General features: G+C 35.4%; 1 protein-coding gene across 17 annotated transcripts in view; it reads right to left on the reverse strand.

The window, feature by feature from the left end:
* The window catches only part of LOC143256242 (RNA-binding protein Musashi homolog Rbp6-like), a 291,694-nt gene that overhangs the window by 102,275 nt on the left and 170,329 nt on the right, over positions 1 to 19,090 (reverse strand). For all 17 annotated transcript variants that reach the window (XM_076513181.1, XM_076513180.1, XM_076513184.1 and 14 more), the window contains one exon: positions 15,572 to 15,620. In XM_076513181.1, the coding sequence (XP_076369296.1) occupies positions 15,572 to 15,620 (49 nt within the window). The remainder of the gene's footprint in view (positions 1 to 15,571; positions 15,621 to 19,090) is intronic.

Below are 19,090 nucleotides of genomic sequence, written 5' to 3' on the forward strand. Positions count from 1 at the left end.
CTTTGCGCGAAAATTCAAAACAAAGAAACAAGCTATGTCATACCTGAATACTTAAGGCTGGGGCTGCTGCCCTCTGGTTTCCTTTTCTAAAATGCGACAGTTTATCTCAAGTTAATATCCTCTGAATGATAACATACAATCCACGATATATTGGATGTTCAAGGTACGCAACATAATTTAATTTAAATGAATTTCTGAAGTAAATAAATACATTCAAATCTTAACCACACACTGTAATAAACGGAGAGGATGATATTTTTATGTCGCCTTATTTTTTTATAAATGAGCCAAGGTCTTGTGACCATGTAATTTATCATTCTTGAAAAACAATTAAAATCCTTTGTTTTTTTACATTTGTGCTTTGACGAGATCCTATTGTTTAATTTTAGGTAATTTTAAAACATTACGTTATTTCTAAGTCATAAGATTCTAAAAAACGTGACACAAACATTGTAAGATACGTATTTAAACAATCGCAACCATTCCGTCTGAACGGTAGCAGAAAGATTAATAACTTACTAAATTACAGGTTGAAATCAATATAAAATCGTTTGTTATCAGGATGATTAAGAGATGGCGCCACATACGTATTCTCGTTTCCTTAAAAAAAAAGAAAGCCTACGAATAATACATGATTAGAAAAAATATTACGAAATCACACCGATAATGTTGTCTTGAAATAGCGCTTTAAGTATATATACCGTTTCTTAAAATCTGCATCCGTTTACATATTTATTAATGTATACCTTTCATAAGATCCAAACAACACACACCTCTTCAGATAGAGAGATAAGGTGGTGACTAGATGTCTCCCAGTGGTTCAGCGGTATGTCTGCGGACTTGCAACGCTAAAAAACGGGTTTCGATACCCGTGGTGGGCAGAGCATAAATAGCCCATTGAGTAGTAGCTTTGTGCTTAATTAAAAAAAATAACAACAATATGGTGACTAGAAACAATTACCTTTAGAGAATTATTTCACGAAACAAATGTTATAGGTGTTGTGCTTAATTAAAAAAAATAACAACAATATGGTGACTAGAAACAATTACCTTTAGAGAATTATTTCACGAAACAAATGTTATAGGTGTTATATCCAAACAGCATGAATCCAATAAGAACAAACTAAACATGCCTCTGTTTATTTCTCCATTTTCACTGTTCAGTTCATCGAGTCGTGAGAAAACAAAAGACCACCTCCGAATATCAGTTTGTTTTTAGATTCATAGGTCCAAGGGGCCTCCACAGATACGTAAACAAGAACTTGAGAGTTAAAAGGTAGCATTTTCAAATCTGACTCCCATTTCCATAACTAAATATTTCATGCGCACAACAGGAAAGAAGTGTTCTATCCGCGCATACTGCTTCTTGAATATTCTCATAATTGAATGCGTGTCTGTAGAGAAATGAAAATAATAAAGAATAACCCATAATTTTCTTTTAAGTGCAAATAATATCGGTTTTTTTTTAACGAATTTGTGATAACTCAACAGAAAGACGTCGGAAAGATCAAACTGCCCTATGACCCGCACCATCAAGTTCTGACGCAACATTTAAAACGTAAGCAGGAACGAAAATAAAAATGAAAAACAAAAACGTTACTTCTGTTTACTTAGCAAGGTCATTAGCCTCACGGTTAAAAGGTTTTCATGCTAGACTGGACTTAATAGTTGCACAGCCTTGAACACTACCCAGCCGGATCGGAACTGATGTATCCACTAGATCAAGGAAGCAGAGTGAAATGGATGTATCCACAAGATCAAGGAAGCAGGGTGGGATGGACGTATCCACTATATCAAGGAAGCAGAGTGGGATGGATGCATCCACTAGATCAAGGAAGCAAAGTGAGATGGACGTATCCACTATATCAAGGAAGCAAAGTGGAATGGATGTATCCACTAGATCAAAGAAGCAGAGTGGGATGATGTATCCACTAGATCAAGGAAGCAAAGTGGAATGAACGTATCCACTAAATCAAGGAAGCAAAGTGGAATGGATGTATCCACTAGATCAAGGAAGCAAAGTGAAATGGACGTATCCACTAGATCAAGGGAGCAAAGTGGAATGGACGTATCCACTGCATCAAGGAAGCAAAGTGGAATGGATGTATCCACTAGATCAAGGAAGCAGAGTGGAATGGATGTATCCACTAGATCAAGGAAGCAAAGTGGAATGGATGTATCCACTAGATCAAGGAAGCAAAGTGGAATGAACGTATCCACTAAATCAAGGAAGCAAAGTGGAATGGATGTATCCACCATATCAAGGAAGCAGAGTGGGATGGATGCATCAACTAGATCAAGAAAGCAAAATGGAATGAATGTATCCACTAAATCAAGGAAGCAAAGTGGAATGGATATCCACTAAATCAAGGAAGCAAAGTGGAATGGATGTATCCACTAGATCAAGGAAGCAGAGTGGGATGATGTATCCACTAGATCAAGGAAGCAAAGTGGAATGAACGTTATCACTAAATCAAGGAAGCAAAGTGGAATGGATCTATCCACTAGATCAAGGAAGCAGAGTGGGATGGACGTATCCACTAGATCAAGGAAGCAAAGTGAGATGGACGTATCCACTATATCAAGGAAGCAAAGTGGAATGAACGTTATCACTAAATCAAGGAAGCAAAGTGGAATGGATGTATCCACTAGATCAAGGAAGCAAAATGGAATGGATGTATCCACTAGATCAAGGAAGCAAAGTGGAATGAACGTATCCACTAAATCAAGGAAGCAAAGTGGAATGGATGTATCCACCATATCAAGGAAGCAGAGTGGGATGGATGCATGAACTAGATCAAGAAAGCAAAATGGAATGAATGTATCCACTAAATCAAGGAAGCAAAGTGGAATGGATATCCACTAAATCAAGGAAGCAAAGTGGAATGGATGTATCCACTAGATCAAGGAAGCAGAGTGGGATGATGTATCCACTAGATCAAGGAAGCAAAGTGGAATGAACGTTATCACTAAATCAAGGAAGCAAAGTGGAATGGATCTATCCACTAGATCAAGGAAGCAGAGTGGGATGGACGTATCCACTAGATCAAGGAAGCAAAGTGAGATGGACGTATCCACTATATCAAGGAAGCAAAGTGGAATGAACGTTATCACTAAATCAAGGAAGCAAAGTGGAATGGATGTATCCACTAGATCAAGGAAGCAAAATGGAATGGATGTATCCACTAGATCAAGGAAGCAGAGAGGGATGGACGTATCCACTAGATCAAGGAAGCAAAGTGGAATGAAGGTTATCACTAAATCAAGGAAGCAAAGTGGAATGGATGTATCCACTAGATCAAGGAAGCAAAATGGAATGGATGTATCCACTAGATCAAGGAAGCAAAGTGAGATGGACGTATCCACTAGATCAAGGAAGCAAAGTGAGATGGACGTATCCACTAGATCAAGGAAGCAAAGTGAGATGACAGCTCTACCAGATAACTGGCTAGTCCCAGTGCAAAACAATGTTTATAGGTAAAGAGTTTGTTTGAAGCATAGTTTTAGAACTGTGTCCGTCTTTCTCTTTCACTTTCTCAAGTAAAACATATTGGTTTTGTAGAACTCCTTGTGTGTCTCAGTTTGACAATAGTGGCATTTGTATAACTGCTGATGTTTATAAATACAGGGTAACGCAAACGTCACAATCACTCTTAGCATTCCTGTGTTTCTTTTGTCACAGTGACTGTCAGAATGTCACTGATATTGCACGAACACGTAGAACTGAGGGTCCTACACGCTTTCCTGGTTCTACACCTTTATATTTGTGTGTGGATACATGAAACCCTAGACGTTTGTCAGACGCTCTAATATTCTAGGTGATGTGACTCAGAGCGTCACAACAACGGTAATACAAAACGGTTGTGATGACAACGTTTCTAAAAACTACAACTAAGAGAAACACGACAGCAAAAGACGTTTATTTCCTTCATTTAATTTGTTTTAACCTGAAATATTTTATGTTTCTGTTAATATCGTGTTTTTAACGTCAAAATTACTCTCTTCTAATTAGTAATTCTGAAACTGTGTTATACGTGCTGTAAAAGAAGACGTCACACTTCACAACTGGACATTTTCTAAACTCTGATGTGTTTCTGCACGTTATATCGAGATCGTAATACACCTAGCTTGATACCATACTAGCAATAACGGTGAACACTCTCGTGATCATGTGCAGCTCGAGAATTCTACGAGTATTTCAAGTACTGAAGGCACGTTGTGGACGAGAATAGGCATAGGCTACTGGAGAGTAGAATACATAATTCAGATGATGTAATGTGAAGTTGACAAGCCTAAGTTATTTCCTTAAGCCCAGATGATGAGAGTTATGCGAAGAAAGTAGATACGCAACAAAAATTCATAAACGTAACTAATGTTACTAATAGCCAACAAACAACCTCGCACCAATATACCAACCAACTTCTGCCTAGCCCGTTAACAAGTTATCCATCTTAACAGACTACTATAGTACTTATTAGAGTACACTAGGAAAATACTAAAACAGTGTTCCGCCAGTCTAAAATTGACGTCACTAGAACGCTGTCATTAAAACACCAGAACAGTGTTTCACTAAAGTTGACGTCACTAGAACATTGTTATAAAACACCACAACAGTGTTTCACAAATCTATAGTTGGCTTCACTAAAACCGTTATTGAAACACCAAAACTGTGCTCCACCAGTATATAGTTGACTTCACTAGAACTGTTATTGAAACACCAAAATTGTGTTCCACCAGTCTAAAGTTGACGACACTAGAACACTGTCAGTGAAACACCAAAACTGTGTTCCACCAGTCTAAAGTTGGCTTCACTAAAACTCTGTTATTGAAACACCAGAACTGTGTTCCACTAGTCAAAAGTTGACGTCACTAGAACACTGTTATTGAAACACCAGAACTGTGTTCCACCAGTCTAAAGTTGACGACACTAGAACCGTTATTGAAACACCAAAACTGTGTTCCACCACTTAAGAGCTGACGTCACCAGAACTGTTACTGAAACACCAGAATAGTATTCCACCAGTCAATAGTTGACGTCACTAGAACACTGTTACTGAAACACCAGAATAGTGTTTCACCAGTATATAGTTGACGTCACCAGAACATTGTTATTAAAACACTAAAACTGTGTTCCACCAGTCTAAAGTTGACGTCACCAGAACACTGTTATTGAAACACTAAAACTGTGTTCCACCAGTCTAAAGTTGACGTCACTAGAACACTGTTATTGAAACACTAAAACTGTGTTCCACCAGTCTAAAGTTGACGTCACTAGAACACTGTTATTGAAATACCAATTCTGTGTTCCACCAGTCTAAAGTTGACGTCACTAGAACACTGTTATTGAAACACCAAAACTGTGTTCCACCAGTCTAAAGTTGACGTTACTAGAACACTGTTATTGAAACACCAGAACTGTGTTTCACCAGTCTAAAGTTGACGTTACTAGAACACTGTTATTGAAACACCAAAACTGTGTTCCACTAGTCAAAAGTTGACGTCACTAGAACACTGTTATTAAAACACCAGAACTGTGTTTCACCAGTCTAAAGTTGACGTCACTAGAACACTGTTATTGAAACACCAAAACTGTGTTCCACCAGTCTAAAGTTGTCGTCACTAGAACACTGTTATTGAAACACCAGAACTGTGTTTCACCAGTCTAAAGTTGACGTCACTAGAACACTGTTATTGAAACACCAAAACTGTGTTTCACCAGTCTAAAGTTGACGTCACTAGAACACTGCTATTAAAACACCAGAACTGTGTTTCACCAGTCTAAAGTTGACGTTACTAGAACACTGTTATTAAAACACCAGAACTGTGTTTCACCAGTCTAAAGTTGACGTCACTAGAACACTGTTATTGAAACACCAGAACTGTGTTCCACCAGTCTAAAGTTGTCGTCACTAGAACACTGTTATTGAAACACCAGAACTGTGTTCCACCAGTCTAAAGTTGACGTCACTAGAACACTGTTATTGAAACACCAAAACTGTGTTTCACCAGTCTAAAGTTGACGTTACTAGAACACTGTTATTAAAACACCAGAACTGTGTTCCACCAGTCTAAAGTTGACGTCACTAGAACACTGTTATTGAAACACCAGAACGTCATTATTTTCCACATGTGTCCAATAACATCGACTTACTCTACACATACGGTACCTACAAACTTGGTAGTTATAAATAATATTAAATTACTTTATCAGTACGGTAATAGTAACCTGAAGAATGAGAGATTATGCAGTAAAAAATACTTTATTGATAAAACGATCCGTCTATCTGTCTATTGACTTATTTCTCCAGCTGCTCGTCTGTTTCGTTGGATACACTTTTTCCTGTATTTTTATCATAGATAGTATTTAGAGTTAGTTGTTATATTTTTTCAGAAGTGACATATCTCCAACATTTCAATCTCTCTTAACCCTTTCATTGGATATATTTTGTTATACGAATTTTATTTTCTGTTTTGTAATTTCTCAGTTTTCATAAATATTTTATATCAGATGATCGATAGATAGAAATAGGACAGAAACACGAATACATTGGCTTTCTTTCTTAACATTCAGGTTTTAAAATAAACTTTCATGCTATATTTACAAAACTTACTGACCACAGACAAGACAAATAACCTATCTGTAGTAAGTGTTGAGGTGACAGTGGCTAGTGGTTACTTGGCTAAACTGTGTATTGCAGGGTTCAATGCTTGATTATCGCGCTCTGAAATTTAAGACGTATGTTTTAAAAGTGACACTCAGTTGTTCCGTTCAAAGAGCCGGACAGGTGGTGGGTGCTGCAGAATAGCTTCCATCCTTCTGGCCAATACCTCAAAATATCGCTCTAACGTTTAGTTCTTACGTTTAAAATATGCACACACAGCCAGAGTGAGTATTATGAAATAAACCTGTATGTGGATTAAAATTAACAGCAAGCCAGTCGATTGACCACTTGTCACTTAGTTATAATAATTTCGAGGTGCTCATGTTAACCCTTGACAAGAACAAATCGTAAATCAATACAAAGCTTCATATGGTAGTAGACTGTACATTAGATATATGGATTTGATATGTCCTGTACTCATTACAGTCAAACTGTATTCATATAGCATTTGAAACATTACGTAATTTAGAATAATAGCATATAAACGATATATTTTAAAAATCCGAAACATCTGTTAATTTCAAACTGCTCATACTGACATAGCCTACCATTACATAGAATTACGTACTTTAACCTGGTTATATTGTTATAATATATTATTATTATATTTACGTACTTCAACTTCGTTACATTGTTATAATCTATTATTATTATAATTACGTACCTCAACTTCGTTACATTCTTGTAATTTAATATTATTATAATTACGTACCTCAACTTCGTTACATTGTTGTAATCTAATATTATTATAATTACGTACCTCAACTTCGTTACATTGTTGTAATCTATTATTATTGTAATTACGTACCTCAACTTCGTTACATTGTTGTAATCTAATATTATTATAATTACGTACCTCAACTTCGTTACATTGTTGTAATCTATTATTATTATAATTACGTACCTCAACTTCGTTACATTGTTGTAATCTAATATAATTATAATCACGTACCTCAACTTCGTTACATTGTTGTAATCTAATATAATTATAATCACGTACCTCAACTTCGTTACATTGTTGTAATCTATTATTATTATAATTACGTACCTCAACTTCGTTACATTGTTGTAATCTACTATTATTATAATTACGTACTTCAACCTGGTAACATCAACATAATCTTTATTTATTATAATTACGTACCTCAACCTGCTTACATTGAAAAGATCTACAACTATATAGAAAAAGGTACTTTAGCTTAGTTATATTTGTTATTATATATAATTATGTATTTCAATTTCGTTATTACATATTTCTAATTTGTTACGTTGTTATATTTTTCAATTTTGTAACATTATTGTAACATATCACTTTATATAGCTACTTTTTCAACTTACTTTGTTGTGAGAATCTATTGTTTCTTAGAGGCAGTTTTTCTAGTGAAAGATAACCATTGTTAACAGACTTTGATAGAGGAATCCATACCCATAAACAGCTAATAAAAGAAAGAGTATGTGAGATGACCCTTCTTTTACAGGGTATATAGTGTTATATCAGAGGGAGAAATACTTGCAGTTACAGACGAGTCATGTTACGAGTACAAAACTGCATTCATAGAGTTCAAGAAAATTACTAACAGTTTGTGACTAATTCTTCAGGCTGAGAATAAATATACATGAACTGGGATGATATAACAAAACAACTGTCTCATTTAGAACATGTTTTATGTCTGTTACTCTGAAACAAATGATCAACATATTGGCTCTAATTGTCGTCGTTTTATTTACTGTGGTATAATTTCAATTATATCTTGTTATTAATAGCATGACAACTTATTCCCTACATCTTACATCAGTCCTTAATTTCACGTTAAATGTAACAAAACACAAACATACATTCTCTATTCTTTATTTAAGTGGTTCTTTAACCCAATCTCTATCATCAAACTAGCATCAGTTGGAAAAGTAGACCTTAGAGTGTAACATCAGACTAGCATTAGTCGGAAAAGTAAACCTTAGAGTGTAGCATCAAACTAGCATCAGTTGGAAAAGTAGACCTTAGAGTGTAACATCAGACTAGCATCAGTCGGAAAAGTAGACCTTAGAGTGTAACATCAGACTAGCATCAGTCGGAAAAGTAGACCTTAGAGTGTAACGTCAAACTAGCATCAGTCGGAAAAGTAGAACTTAGAATGTAGCATCAAACAAGCATCAGTTGGAAAAGTAAAACTTAAAATGTAACATCAAAGTAGCGTCAGTTTTAGCAAAGTAGCTACACCCATTTTGAACTATTATACAAAGCTTAGTGAGCAGTAGACACACACATCAGAAGATTCACGTTCTTAATAAAACATATGATTGTTTGTTACGTTTCTAGAAACTGAGAATGCGCACAGGGTAAGTAAGGGGTTAGGTTCTCAGCTATCGAACTTAAGTAGAGCAAGAATAGCCAAAGTATCGTACTCTCGACCCCAGTAATCACATTTGTCAGATTGTTATAATTATACTATAGCTTTCAAACTTTTCTTCTTTGAGGCCGTGAATCGAGAGTGTAGCCTTTTGTCGTGAAAAGAAATTGATAGCTATGTAAATGAAGATGTAAATGAAATATTTCACCGCACGTGTCTGTTCGCCGGAACATCAGCGCGGGATGAGAAATTGTGGGGCATATTTCGTATACTTATGAATATTGCCCTATATAAACACTGTGCTGTTATGTATTAGAGTCTCACAACTAATATATCTCTTTCTAAACACCTATCATTAATTACACGTGTCATTTTAAGCCAATTTCCGTCATTAGGGACCAATTTCATGCTGTTCTCAAATCAAACATCGCACGCACTCACACACACCCACACACATTTCGTCTCATCACGAGAATCTAAACAATCATGCGATTTGTATATGTATACATATATACATACACGAGCATTTATACACCCCCTTAAGTCATTATCTGGGGAATTATAATGCAGCTGCTCGTGAGTCTTTCAGGAAATAATAACTCATTATGTTATTTGTTCGAGCTACGTTACATCTATCACTATGGATTCCGATAGCTGGTGAATTGAAATACGAATTATGCAGAATCTTTTATTTTACGCATTTTGATAATTTATACTTTATGTAAACGCAATTTGTAGACAGTACAATAAGGAGAAATGTAGCAGGTGCAAACAGACGTTCGTTACATTCAAAATCGGACACTAATTATTCTGTTGTTGTTTTTTCTCTTTGGGATTTCTGTGCATTTCAAACAGTAACAAGAGGCCCATTAGACAAGCTTGTAATTTGTAGCAGTAAATATAATACCTTACGTTTTAGAATTGTTTTTCCATACTCGAAAAACACTCTTTCTTAATAATTTTGTTAGTAGCGCTTTGTCTGTTTTTAATGTGTTAATGATTAGTATTTGTAATAAGTTCACTTTGGCATCGCCATCTGGTGGAAATATATAACTTAAAACATGATTTAATGTGATGTTGTCGTTGTTTTTTTTTGTTGTTTTTGTTGCAAAATTACTGAACATTAGGCTTGACTTTTAAGCTTGAACATTACTGTATACTGACAAGAACATAAATATTATTTATATACATCGAAGTGTGAACAACCAGTAAAACGTGATATGAAATATTTTCTTCTCTACACATTGCATTACAATCAGGTAAACGTGATTTTATGGTTACCTTGGTAAGAATAATACTTGACTGATTTATTCAAAAAGATACAAGTTCTAAATAAATGACTGATAGTGACTGATATTGTGTAATAACAGATATGTGAGTGAAGTGTATCAGTGGGTGTTTTTAACGGTTTACAAAGTACAAACTTGTGTCTGTATTTCTTAAAAGAACGAAGATTTATCTTATTAATTAGGACCAATGTTCGAAACGGAAGAGAGGGCCTGGTATGGCCTAGCGCGTTAAGGCGTGCGCTTCGTAATCTGAGCGTCACGGGTTCGCGCCCGAGTCGCCCGAGTCGCGCTAAACATGCTCGCCCTCCCAGCCGTGAGGGCGTTATAATGTGACGATCAATCCCACTTTTCGTTGGTATAAAAGAGTAGCCCAAGAGTTGGCGGTGGGTGGTGATGACTAGCTGCCTTCCCTCTAGTCTTACACTGCTAAATTAGGGACGGCTAGCACAGATAGCCCTCGAGTAGCTTTGTGCGAAATTCCAAAAAACAAACAAACAAACAAACGAAACGGAAGAAAGTTAGAAACTGAACGGTGTTAAACGAGCTGGCAGTAGCTACAAAGACGTGACAATAAGGGATTAACGACCATCTCCTGTCGTATCTCAACAACCTGAATTATTTCAGTTGAACTTTATATTCCCCCTCAAGTAGTCAGAGTACTTCATCACCCTATATCTTTCTCGTGCTGAATAACCAGACAAAGCTGTCCAAAAGACGGATCAAATGATCACTCGATTTTCTAGGTAAGCTTTGGATTTCTATCGCGACCTTGCACGAGCGGTGAGACTAGTTGTTTTGTTTGTTTTCTCCGAGGTTTGTTTTAGAAAAACATTCTATCATATAAGAGATTTAAGAACTTTTCCAAGTGGCTGCCTGCATCCTTTGCTGAGAGATTTACCTACTACTTCTTATCAAACGTGGCCATGCTCAGGCGTTGGGTGAAGTACATGAAGCTAGTCGATCAACGTCACTCACAGAGCAAAATGTGAGAAATAAATCTATAGGATCGACTGAACGAAGTTAAAAAATAAGCCACGTGGCAAGAAAGCTGAGAAAAACTTGCTCTGGGATTTTTAACCGCCACACTGAAGAAAACAGGATAACACGTTACACTGTATCTTACATAACCAGTGTTAACATGTTGCATTGCATATTATACGTGAGTTATTAACAAAGAATACTCTACATTGTTGGCCCCACATTAACATATATCATTGTATATTATATATAAATTGTTAAAATGCTGCACTTTACATTATATGTCCAGTGTTAATATGTATCATTGTATATCATATATTAGTTATTAACACGAGACACTATATACATCCAGTGTTAACACGCTACATTCTATATTGTGAACACACTACTGAAATAAATATACTAAACCAGAGATGAATTCATCGGTTTGATCAAAGACGACCGAGAATTTCTTGCTGGGCTTCTATCGAATGATTATTTGCTTGAAAACGTTCCTGGAATAAATTTACGTTTAAGAAATAAATACATGCTTGAATCATGTATTCATGCTTTTATTTGACAATGTAACTTAACTGTCTGACATCTTTTTGTGCGTCTTCTTGCAGCCAGAGGAGAATGTGTGTTATTACTGAAGATAAGGCCGGTGATATCCCATTCCCAACCCTTAAAGCACAGAAAGATAATCTTACTTCAGGCGTCTCGATTTATTTACAGGCGATTCGAATCACCAGTCTTTCATAGCCTTAAACTTGTTTGCAACCAACCACCAATCATCGTCAGGCCAAACAAGGCATAACTATCCTTCGAAAGACAAAACTTCAAACTAAGCTCCAAATTAAGGTAAATTATTGTATTTTTTTAACCAGGTCGCTACACTTAATTTAATGAAATTCTTTATATCTTTAAATACATCGAATAATCACCAAATAATTCAACTTGTATCAGCTCGTGATTACCCTGATCTCGTGACGACTTCGCGTTCCTCTGGTTACCAGCTTTCTCAGAACGATTTTCATAAGAGCTAAACAGAAAGACTTTATCTGTTTACATTCTTTGAGACGGTTTTGTTTCCTTTTCCTTCTCTGACGAGCCGCCACTGTGTCCAGAATTTGTTTCTTTGTTTGTCCTGAAATTCACGCAAAGCTACACGAGAGCTATCTGCGCCAGCTGTCCCTAACTTACCAGTGTAAGACTAGAGGGAAGGCAGCTAGTCATCACCACCCGCCGCCAACTCTTGGGCTACTCGAATAGTGGAATTGACCGTCACATTATAAAACTCCACGGCTGAAAAGGCGAGCATGTTCGGTGTGATGGGGAACAGAACCTGCGACCCTTATTTTGCGATACGACCATGCCGGCTCTTGGAATGCTCTTGTTTGAACAATTACTGGGATTCGACTGTCACTCTTATAATACACCTACGGCCCCAAAGTGCAGATCGCTCGCGTTTTACAGACAGAAACACGAATTACGAACCCTCAGGTTGTTAATTAGGGTACGACAATTGGTAGTGTAGAGGCTGTTGTTTCTTCAGACAGGTGTTTTATCGTATTCGTTTTCATCCACTGCAAACTAAACACCAGGACAACAGTAAAACTGCTGGGTATACCAGCATTAATCAGAAAAAAACAACAACAACTATTTATACCACTAGAATAATTTTGAATAAACTAGCCTGCATGGCTAGGTGGTTAAGACGCTCGACTCGTAATTTGAGTGTCGCGGGTTCGAATCTCTGTCACATCAAACATGCTCGCCATTTAAGCCGTGGAAGCAATATAATTTCACGGTCACTCACACAAATTCGTTGGTAAAAGAGTTGTCCAAGAGTTGGCGGTAGGTGGTGACGACTAGCTGCCTTCCTTCTAGTCTTACACTGCAAACTTAGGAACGGCTAGCACAATTAGCCTTCGTGTAGTTTGGCGTGAATTTCAAAAACAAAGAAATAAACAAACAAACTAATTTTGAAAACAGTATATATTAATTCATATCATTAGCTTCACCTGGCGGTAAAGAACTCGTTTCTGTAAGACGAACTGGGGCGTTTCAGGACCCATTTTTTGTTGTTTAGTGCTGGTATTTCTAAAACAATAGGAAGGGTTTCCAAAGTACATATTTCACTTTCATTGCTGGTTTGTAAAATAAATTTGAAGTGGTTCTTGAATGGATGGATGAATATCTCTACGTCTCCAACGTTCGCTTGCTGGTGCTAGCTGTGTTTTAACATTGGAAACCTCCACCGTTCGACAAAGAAAAACCAGCGTTCAACAAGAGAGTACAGATTGTGCCTTTCAAACTCTGTATCATAGAGAATATATTATGTTGGAATATATTATTTAAGATAATTTGATAATGTTGGAATATATTATTTAAAATAAGTTGACAATGTTGGAATATATTAATTAAGATATTTAGTAATGTTGAAATATATTATTTAAGATAATTCCATAATTTGGAATATATTACTTAAGATAATTTGATATTGTTGGAATATATTATTTAAGATATTTAGTAATGTTGGAATATATTATTTAAGATATTTAGTAATGTTGGAATATATTATTTAAGATATTTAGTAATATTTGAATATATTATTTAAGATATTTAGTAATGTTTGAATATATTATTTAAGATAATTTGATAATGTTGGAATATATTATTTAAGATATTTCATAATTTGGAATATATTATTTAAGATAATTTGACAGTGTTGGAATATATTATTTAGGATAATTTGATAATGTTGGGATATATTATTTAAGATGTTTAGTAATGTTGAAATATATTATTTAAGATAATTTCATAATTTGGAATATATTATTTAAGATATTTAGTAATGTTGGAATATATTATTTTTAATGAGAAATTGGAACTGATACAATCAAAACCCCCATTCTTGTGATCTTCACCTTCTAACGTTATTCTAAATATCTCGACACTTTAATTCACACGTGGGAATAAAAATATCTTGTTCTAACTTGAACAGTCGGTGTGAAATAGATTACGGTGATTTATTTTATACACAAATCAGTCCTTGTAGTTTTCCTACCAAGCATGGTTATTTAATACAACAGGATTTACATGGCAGTTAGCCTAAAAAGTAGCAAGACCATTAATTACTACCCATGAAAACGAATAAAGACTTAAGCCTCTTTTCAACGCTTGGTCACCGCTCGCGAGGGAGAAACGAATTGTATAGAATCTAATCACAAGTACAGTTAGTGACTGAAGCCGAAAACTATGACTCGTCTCCTAGCATAAAGACTTATTTGAAAAACAGCGAATTTTAACCACGCTATTAACAAAGTTAACAAAGTCACAGCAGCTTTAACAAAACAGTTAGTATTCTATGTTTAAAACGAATTAAGAGCTTTGATGACGTAATATTATATACGTAAAAATACATTCAGACAATGCTGTTCTGCTTTTGAAATATTTTTACAAGTGTAAACCACAAGCTTAGATTGATAATTTCAAAACACTTTAAATGTTCAAAGATATAAGTTTCAACTGTAAGCCACAAGCTTAGATTGATAATTTCAAAACACTTTAAATGTTCAAAGATATAAGTTTCAACTGTAAACCATAAGATTAAAAATATCAGTTTCACTCATACACCTCACACGCATTCAAAGTCATATGAAACGACAAAACTGACGACTATACAAGACTCATAAATGTCAGTTTGAGCTGCAATAACCACTTCAAAGATGTCATATTTGAAAATACGCTACAATACTCAAATACAGATACAAAGTAACTCAAGCGTTTTTACTAGTACATCATCAATCATACAAGATATATTCATGTTGAATACTAGAACCAGTATTAAACCCTGGTGAAAACTGGTTTTAAGTAAATTCTAAACCAGTTGTTCCAAGTTATCACTTTTAATCATGCTCTATAAACCAAATACATGACTTTAAACCATAACCTGTAAACCAAATGCGTGACTCTGAATCCAAAATATAATTTTAAATAAAATGTAAAAAAGTTAACGTAATTTTCAGTTATAATATCACACGCCCAAGGACATCAGCCAAAATATGGACAATAAAAATATATTATTTTCATTATCGGATTTACTGAGTTCGAGATCGCAGGCTTTGACGTAAAATATTGTTTCTAAACAAAGGGAACACTAGTTATTGTATACGATTTATGGAAACTATAAATTATTGTTCAGTTTATTACTTTTCAAAGACTTAATATAATAAAAGACAACAGCACATACGCAAAAGAAACACTATAAGGAAAAAATTCATAGTAGATGCATTTATATAAGTAATCTTACCTCGATGCCGATTGGTTTGTTTATCAAACATGAGCATTGCGTCATCAATCTGTTCGAAATAAAGAAAACATTTTATTAGATGAATCATTCGGTCAAATTGCTAAATATTCCTATAATTAACTACGAATTTTAATATCTTTGTAAATCTACATTATTTTATAAAAACTGTAAAGAGGATTCGACCACGTCGCTTTTATAAACACTTTTGTTCGATAGTGTCACAGCTATTAATCTAGCAGCTTTTAAATGCTAAAATTCGGGTTTCGAACATTCGTGGTTAGCGGAACACAGATAGCCAATTATGTAGCTTTGTGCTTTACATGAACCGAACAAACTATGAGCGCCCACAGAAATATTTTCGGATGGTGGGGGTAGCAAATCATATGTCTATTCAACCAGCTTTTAACAAACTAAAATAACACGTGTTGTGTGTTGTGAAACAAAGACAGAAATTTACAGTTTTAATAAAAATTACTAAAATTAGTTGTTTTAAGTACGATGTTAAATTTACATCACAACACATGAGGTTTCTTTTTCTGAAATATAAATGGGAGACAAATGCCCCTTCTAACCCTTTCTCGTGGGGCCCATGAAACAAAGAAAAAACAGATTTGTTACCACCTGCGAGAGCGGGTGGAAGAATAAGAAACTTAAGTGTGAAATGTACACAACTAACTTCTAACTATTAACCATTTTATCACTCTCATAAGGTGTACTAACCATTTTATAACTTCAATTAGGCCTAGACAAAGACCTTTTGAACTGGAAATTGGCAAATTAAATCTTTCAGATACACGAATATATATGGTAATTCTCAAAATAGCCAGTATGGGTATTAAAACTTTAATGAAGTACAGAACAACGTCTCGACCTTCTTAGGTCATCTTCAGGTTAACTTTGTTCTGTACTTTATTTTAATTAAAGTTTCAATACCCATACCAGCCGTCTTGAGAATACTATTTTTACTTCAAGTTAGTTTCTCGTAATCAAGTATTGTGGTAATTAGCTGATTAATCGATGTTTTTATTTAATACGTTAATCTAAAGTGTGTTGTCTATATATTTAGGCCCACAATAAAGGCAAAGAAAATTTAGCTCATTAGGCCTAACTTTTGTAGAAATCGTTTGTTACTTTTTTACGATTATTTTTCTTACTTATTTATTTTGTATTATCTGATCTACAAACAATAATATATTTTAGCTTACATACCGATTTAATAAGGATAGAAAAAACTTCGTGTTTTCAGGTCAACCTGAAGATGACCTAGGAAGGTCGAAACGTTGTTCTCTCCTTATCAATAAAAGTGTTAATCAGTGATGTCGAGAAAACCCACTTGTAGAGAAATTTATATGTAAAAACGGCTCGTTTGGGTTGAGAAAATATTTTACGTGGAAGAGCGAACAACGTTTCGACCTTCTTCGGTCATCGTCAGGTTCACAAAGAAAGAAAGAGGTAAGTGACCGGAAGCTGACCACATGTTTGGAAGGGGTTGTGTAACTGAGTGTCGGAATGTAGAGGGCGGTGCTGAGTCCACCGAGGGGAACTGAACCCCTGGTGTTATCGTTGTAAATCCGTAGACTTACCACTGTACTAGCGAAGGACAGGTGAGGAGGGAAAGATTTCATATTGTATAAAACTGTATCAAACCAGAATTAAAGGTAAAAAAGGAACATTTTATTAACAACAAAAAGTCCCCCGCTGGTACAGCGGTAAGTGTACGGATTTACAACGCTAAATAAAATCAATGGTTCGATTCTCTTCCGTGGACTCAGCAGATAACCCGATGATATGGCTTTACTTTTGTTTGTTTTGTTTTTGAATTTCGCACAAAGCTACTCGAGGGCTATCTGTGCTAGCCGTCCCTAATTTAGCAGTGTAAGACTAGAGGGAAGCCAGCTAATCATCACCACCCACCGCCAACTCTTGGGCTACTCTTTTACCAACGAATAGTGGGATTGATCGTCACATTATAACGCCCCCACGGCTGAAAGGGCGAGCATGTTTGGAGTGACGGGGATGCGAACCCGCGACCCTCAGAGTACGAGTCGCACGCCTTAACACGCTTGGCCATGCCGCGCCTGTGGCTTTACTATACGAAAACACACACAACAAAAAGAGACACCGCAAATCTACTTAGAAGAAAATTTATCTTCTTAAAATAATTATATATAATTCTAAATTATTTCTATGAACAGATAGAAACTGAGTGAGAAACACGACAATGAAGTAGGTAAACGAATTTTTAGTTTTGTGAATGCCTTACACAGGAATACCCATAGCCGTGAGCTTTACTTTTAATTACATCAGACTGTCGTCGAAATTGTTTTGTCTTATTCAAGATTAATTCGATAAATTTAAAATTCAGTTTCGCTTTTAAGAAAAACAAATTTTTTTAATGTTATTGTGTCACTATATTTTTACCGACCCCGTCGGAGATTAATACATTATCTGATCAGTAATTACATATATTGATTATCAAGTAATTACTAATGTAGAACTTACACAATTCCTTCATTATAGCTTTTCTCGAGAAATAAGTAAACTTGGGCATTTTTATCTTAGTTTGATTAATTAATGTTTATAACACAACACAGAGTAAAAGTCATTAAATTACTTAGATTATCCTTATAATAGATTATGGTTAAAAGCGCACTTTTGGGAACTCTTATAAGATCAAAGAATATGAAACTTAAAACATCGTCCGTCCAATAAGAAACTTGGAAACGAACCAATACATCCCATAATGGAAGTTTTAACATTTTTATTTACTTGTTATAAATTTCGTGCAAAGCTTCTCGAGGGTTATCTGAACTAGCTGTCTTATTATAAAGTGATACTCTAGAAGGAAAGCAATTATTCAACACCACCCACCGCCAACGCTTGGGTTCCTCTTTGCCAATGAATAGTGGGATTGATTCATCAATGAAATGCCCACGCGGCTGAAAGGGTGAACGCATTCGGGGAAGAAATTCAAGAGTTTCCCAACTTGTGGGGTACGACCCTACGGGGGGGGGGAAGAAAATTATTTTTGTGGGGACAAGTGACTACGAGGGTCGGTGGTACAGTAAGAGAAAATTAATTCTGTGAATATATTTTAATAAATTAAGATACCAAGTAACAACTAAAACACATATAACATTTTGATATGTATCCATGTGTTACATCTCGTAATATAACTCACCCTTTCATTCATCAAAAAGAATAAAGAAAACAGATGCCGTGAAAGACACTATATTTATTAAAGAGGGTGTGGATTTTTGTTTGTCTGTTTGCTTGATGTTAAGCACAAACCTACACAATGGTCTGTCTGTGGTCTCCCCACTATGGGTATCGAAACCAGAGTTATAGCGTTGGAAGTTCGTAGATATATCGCTGTGCCACTGGGAGACAGGAACGTGGTTAAGAAAACTTTAAGAAACGGTACTGTAACATGTTCGTTCTACACTTGTCTCAGGAAAAATTTCCTTGGTCGTGGATTTGATAGATTATTAAATATATTGAGAAATGGGTTGAAAGACT

Source organism: Tachypleus tridentatus, chromosome 7 (genome assembly GCF_004210375.1).
Source record: "Tachypleus tridentatus isolate NWPU-2018 chromosome 7, ASM421037v1, whole genome shotgun sequence".
NCBI classification, from domain to species: domain Eukaryota; kingdom Metazoa; phylum Arthropoda; class Merostomata; order Xiphosura; family Limulidae; genus Tachypleus; species Tachypleus tridentatus.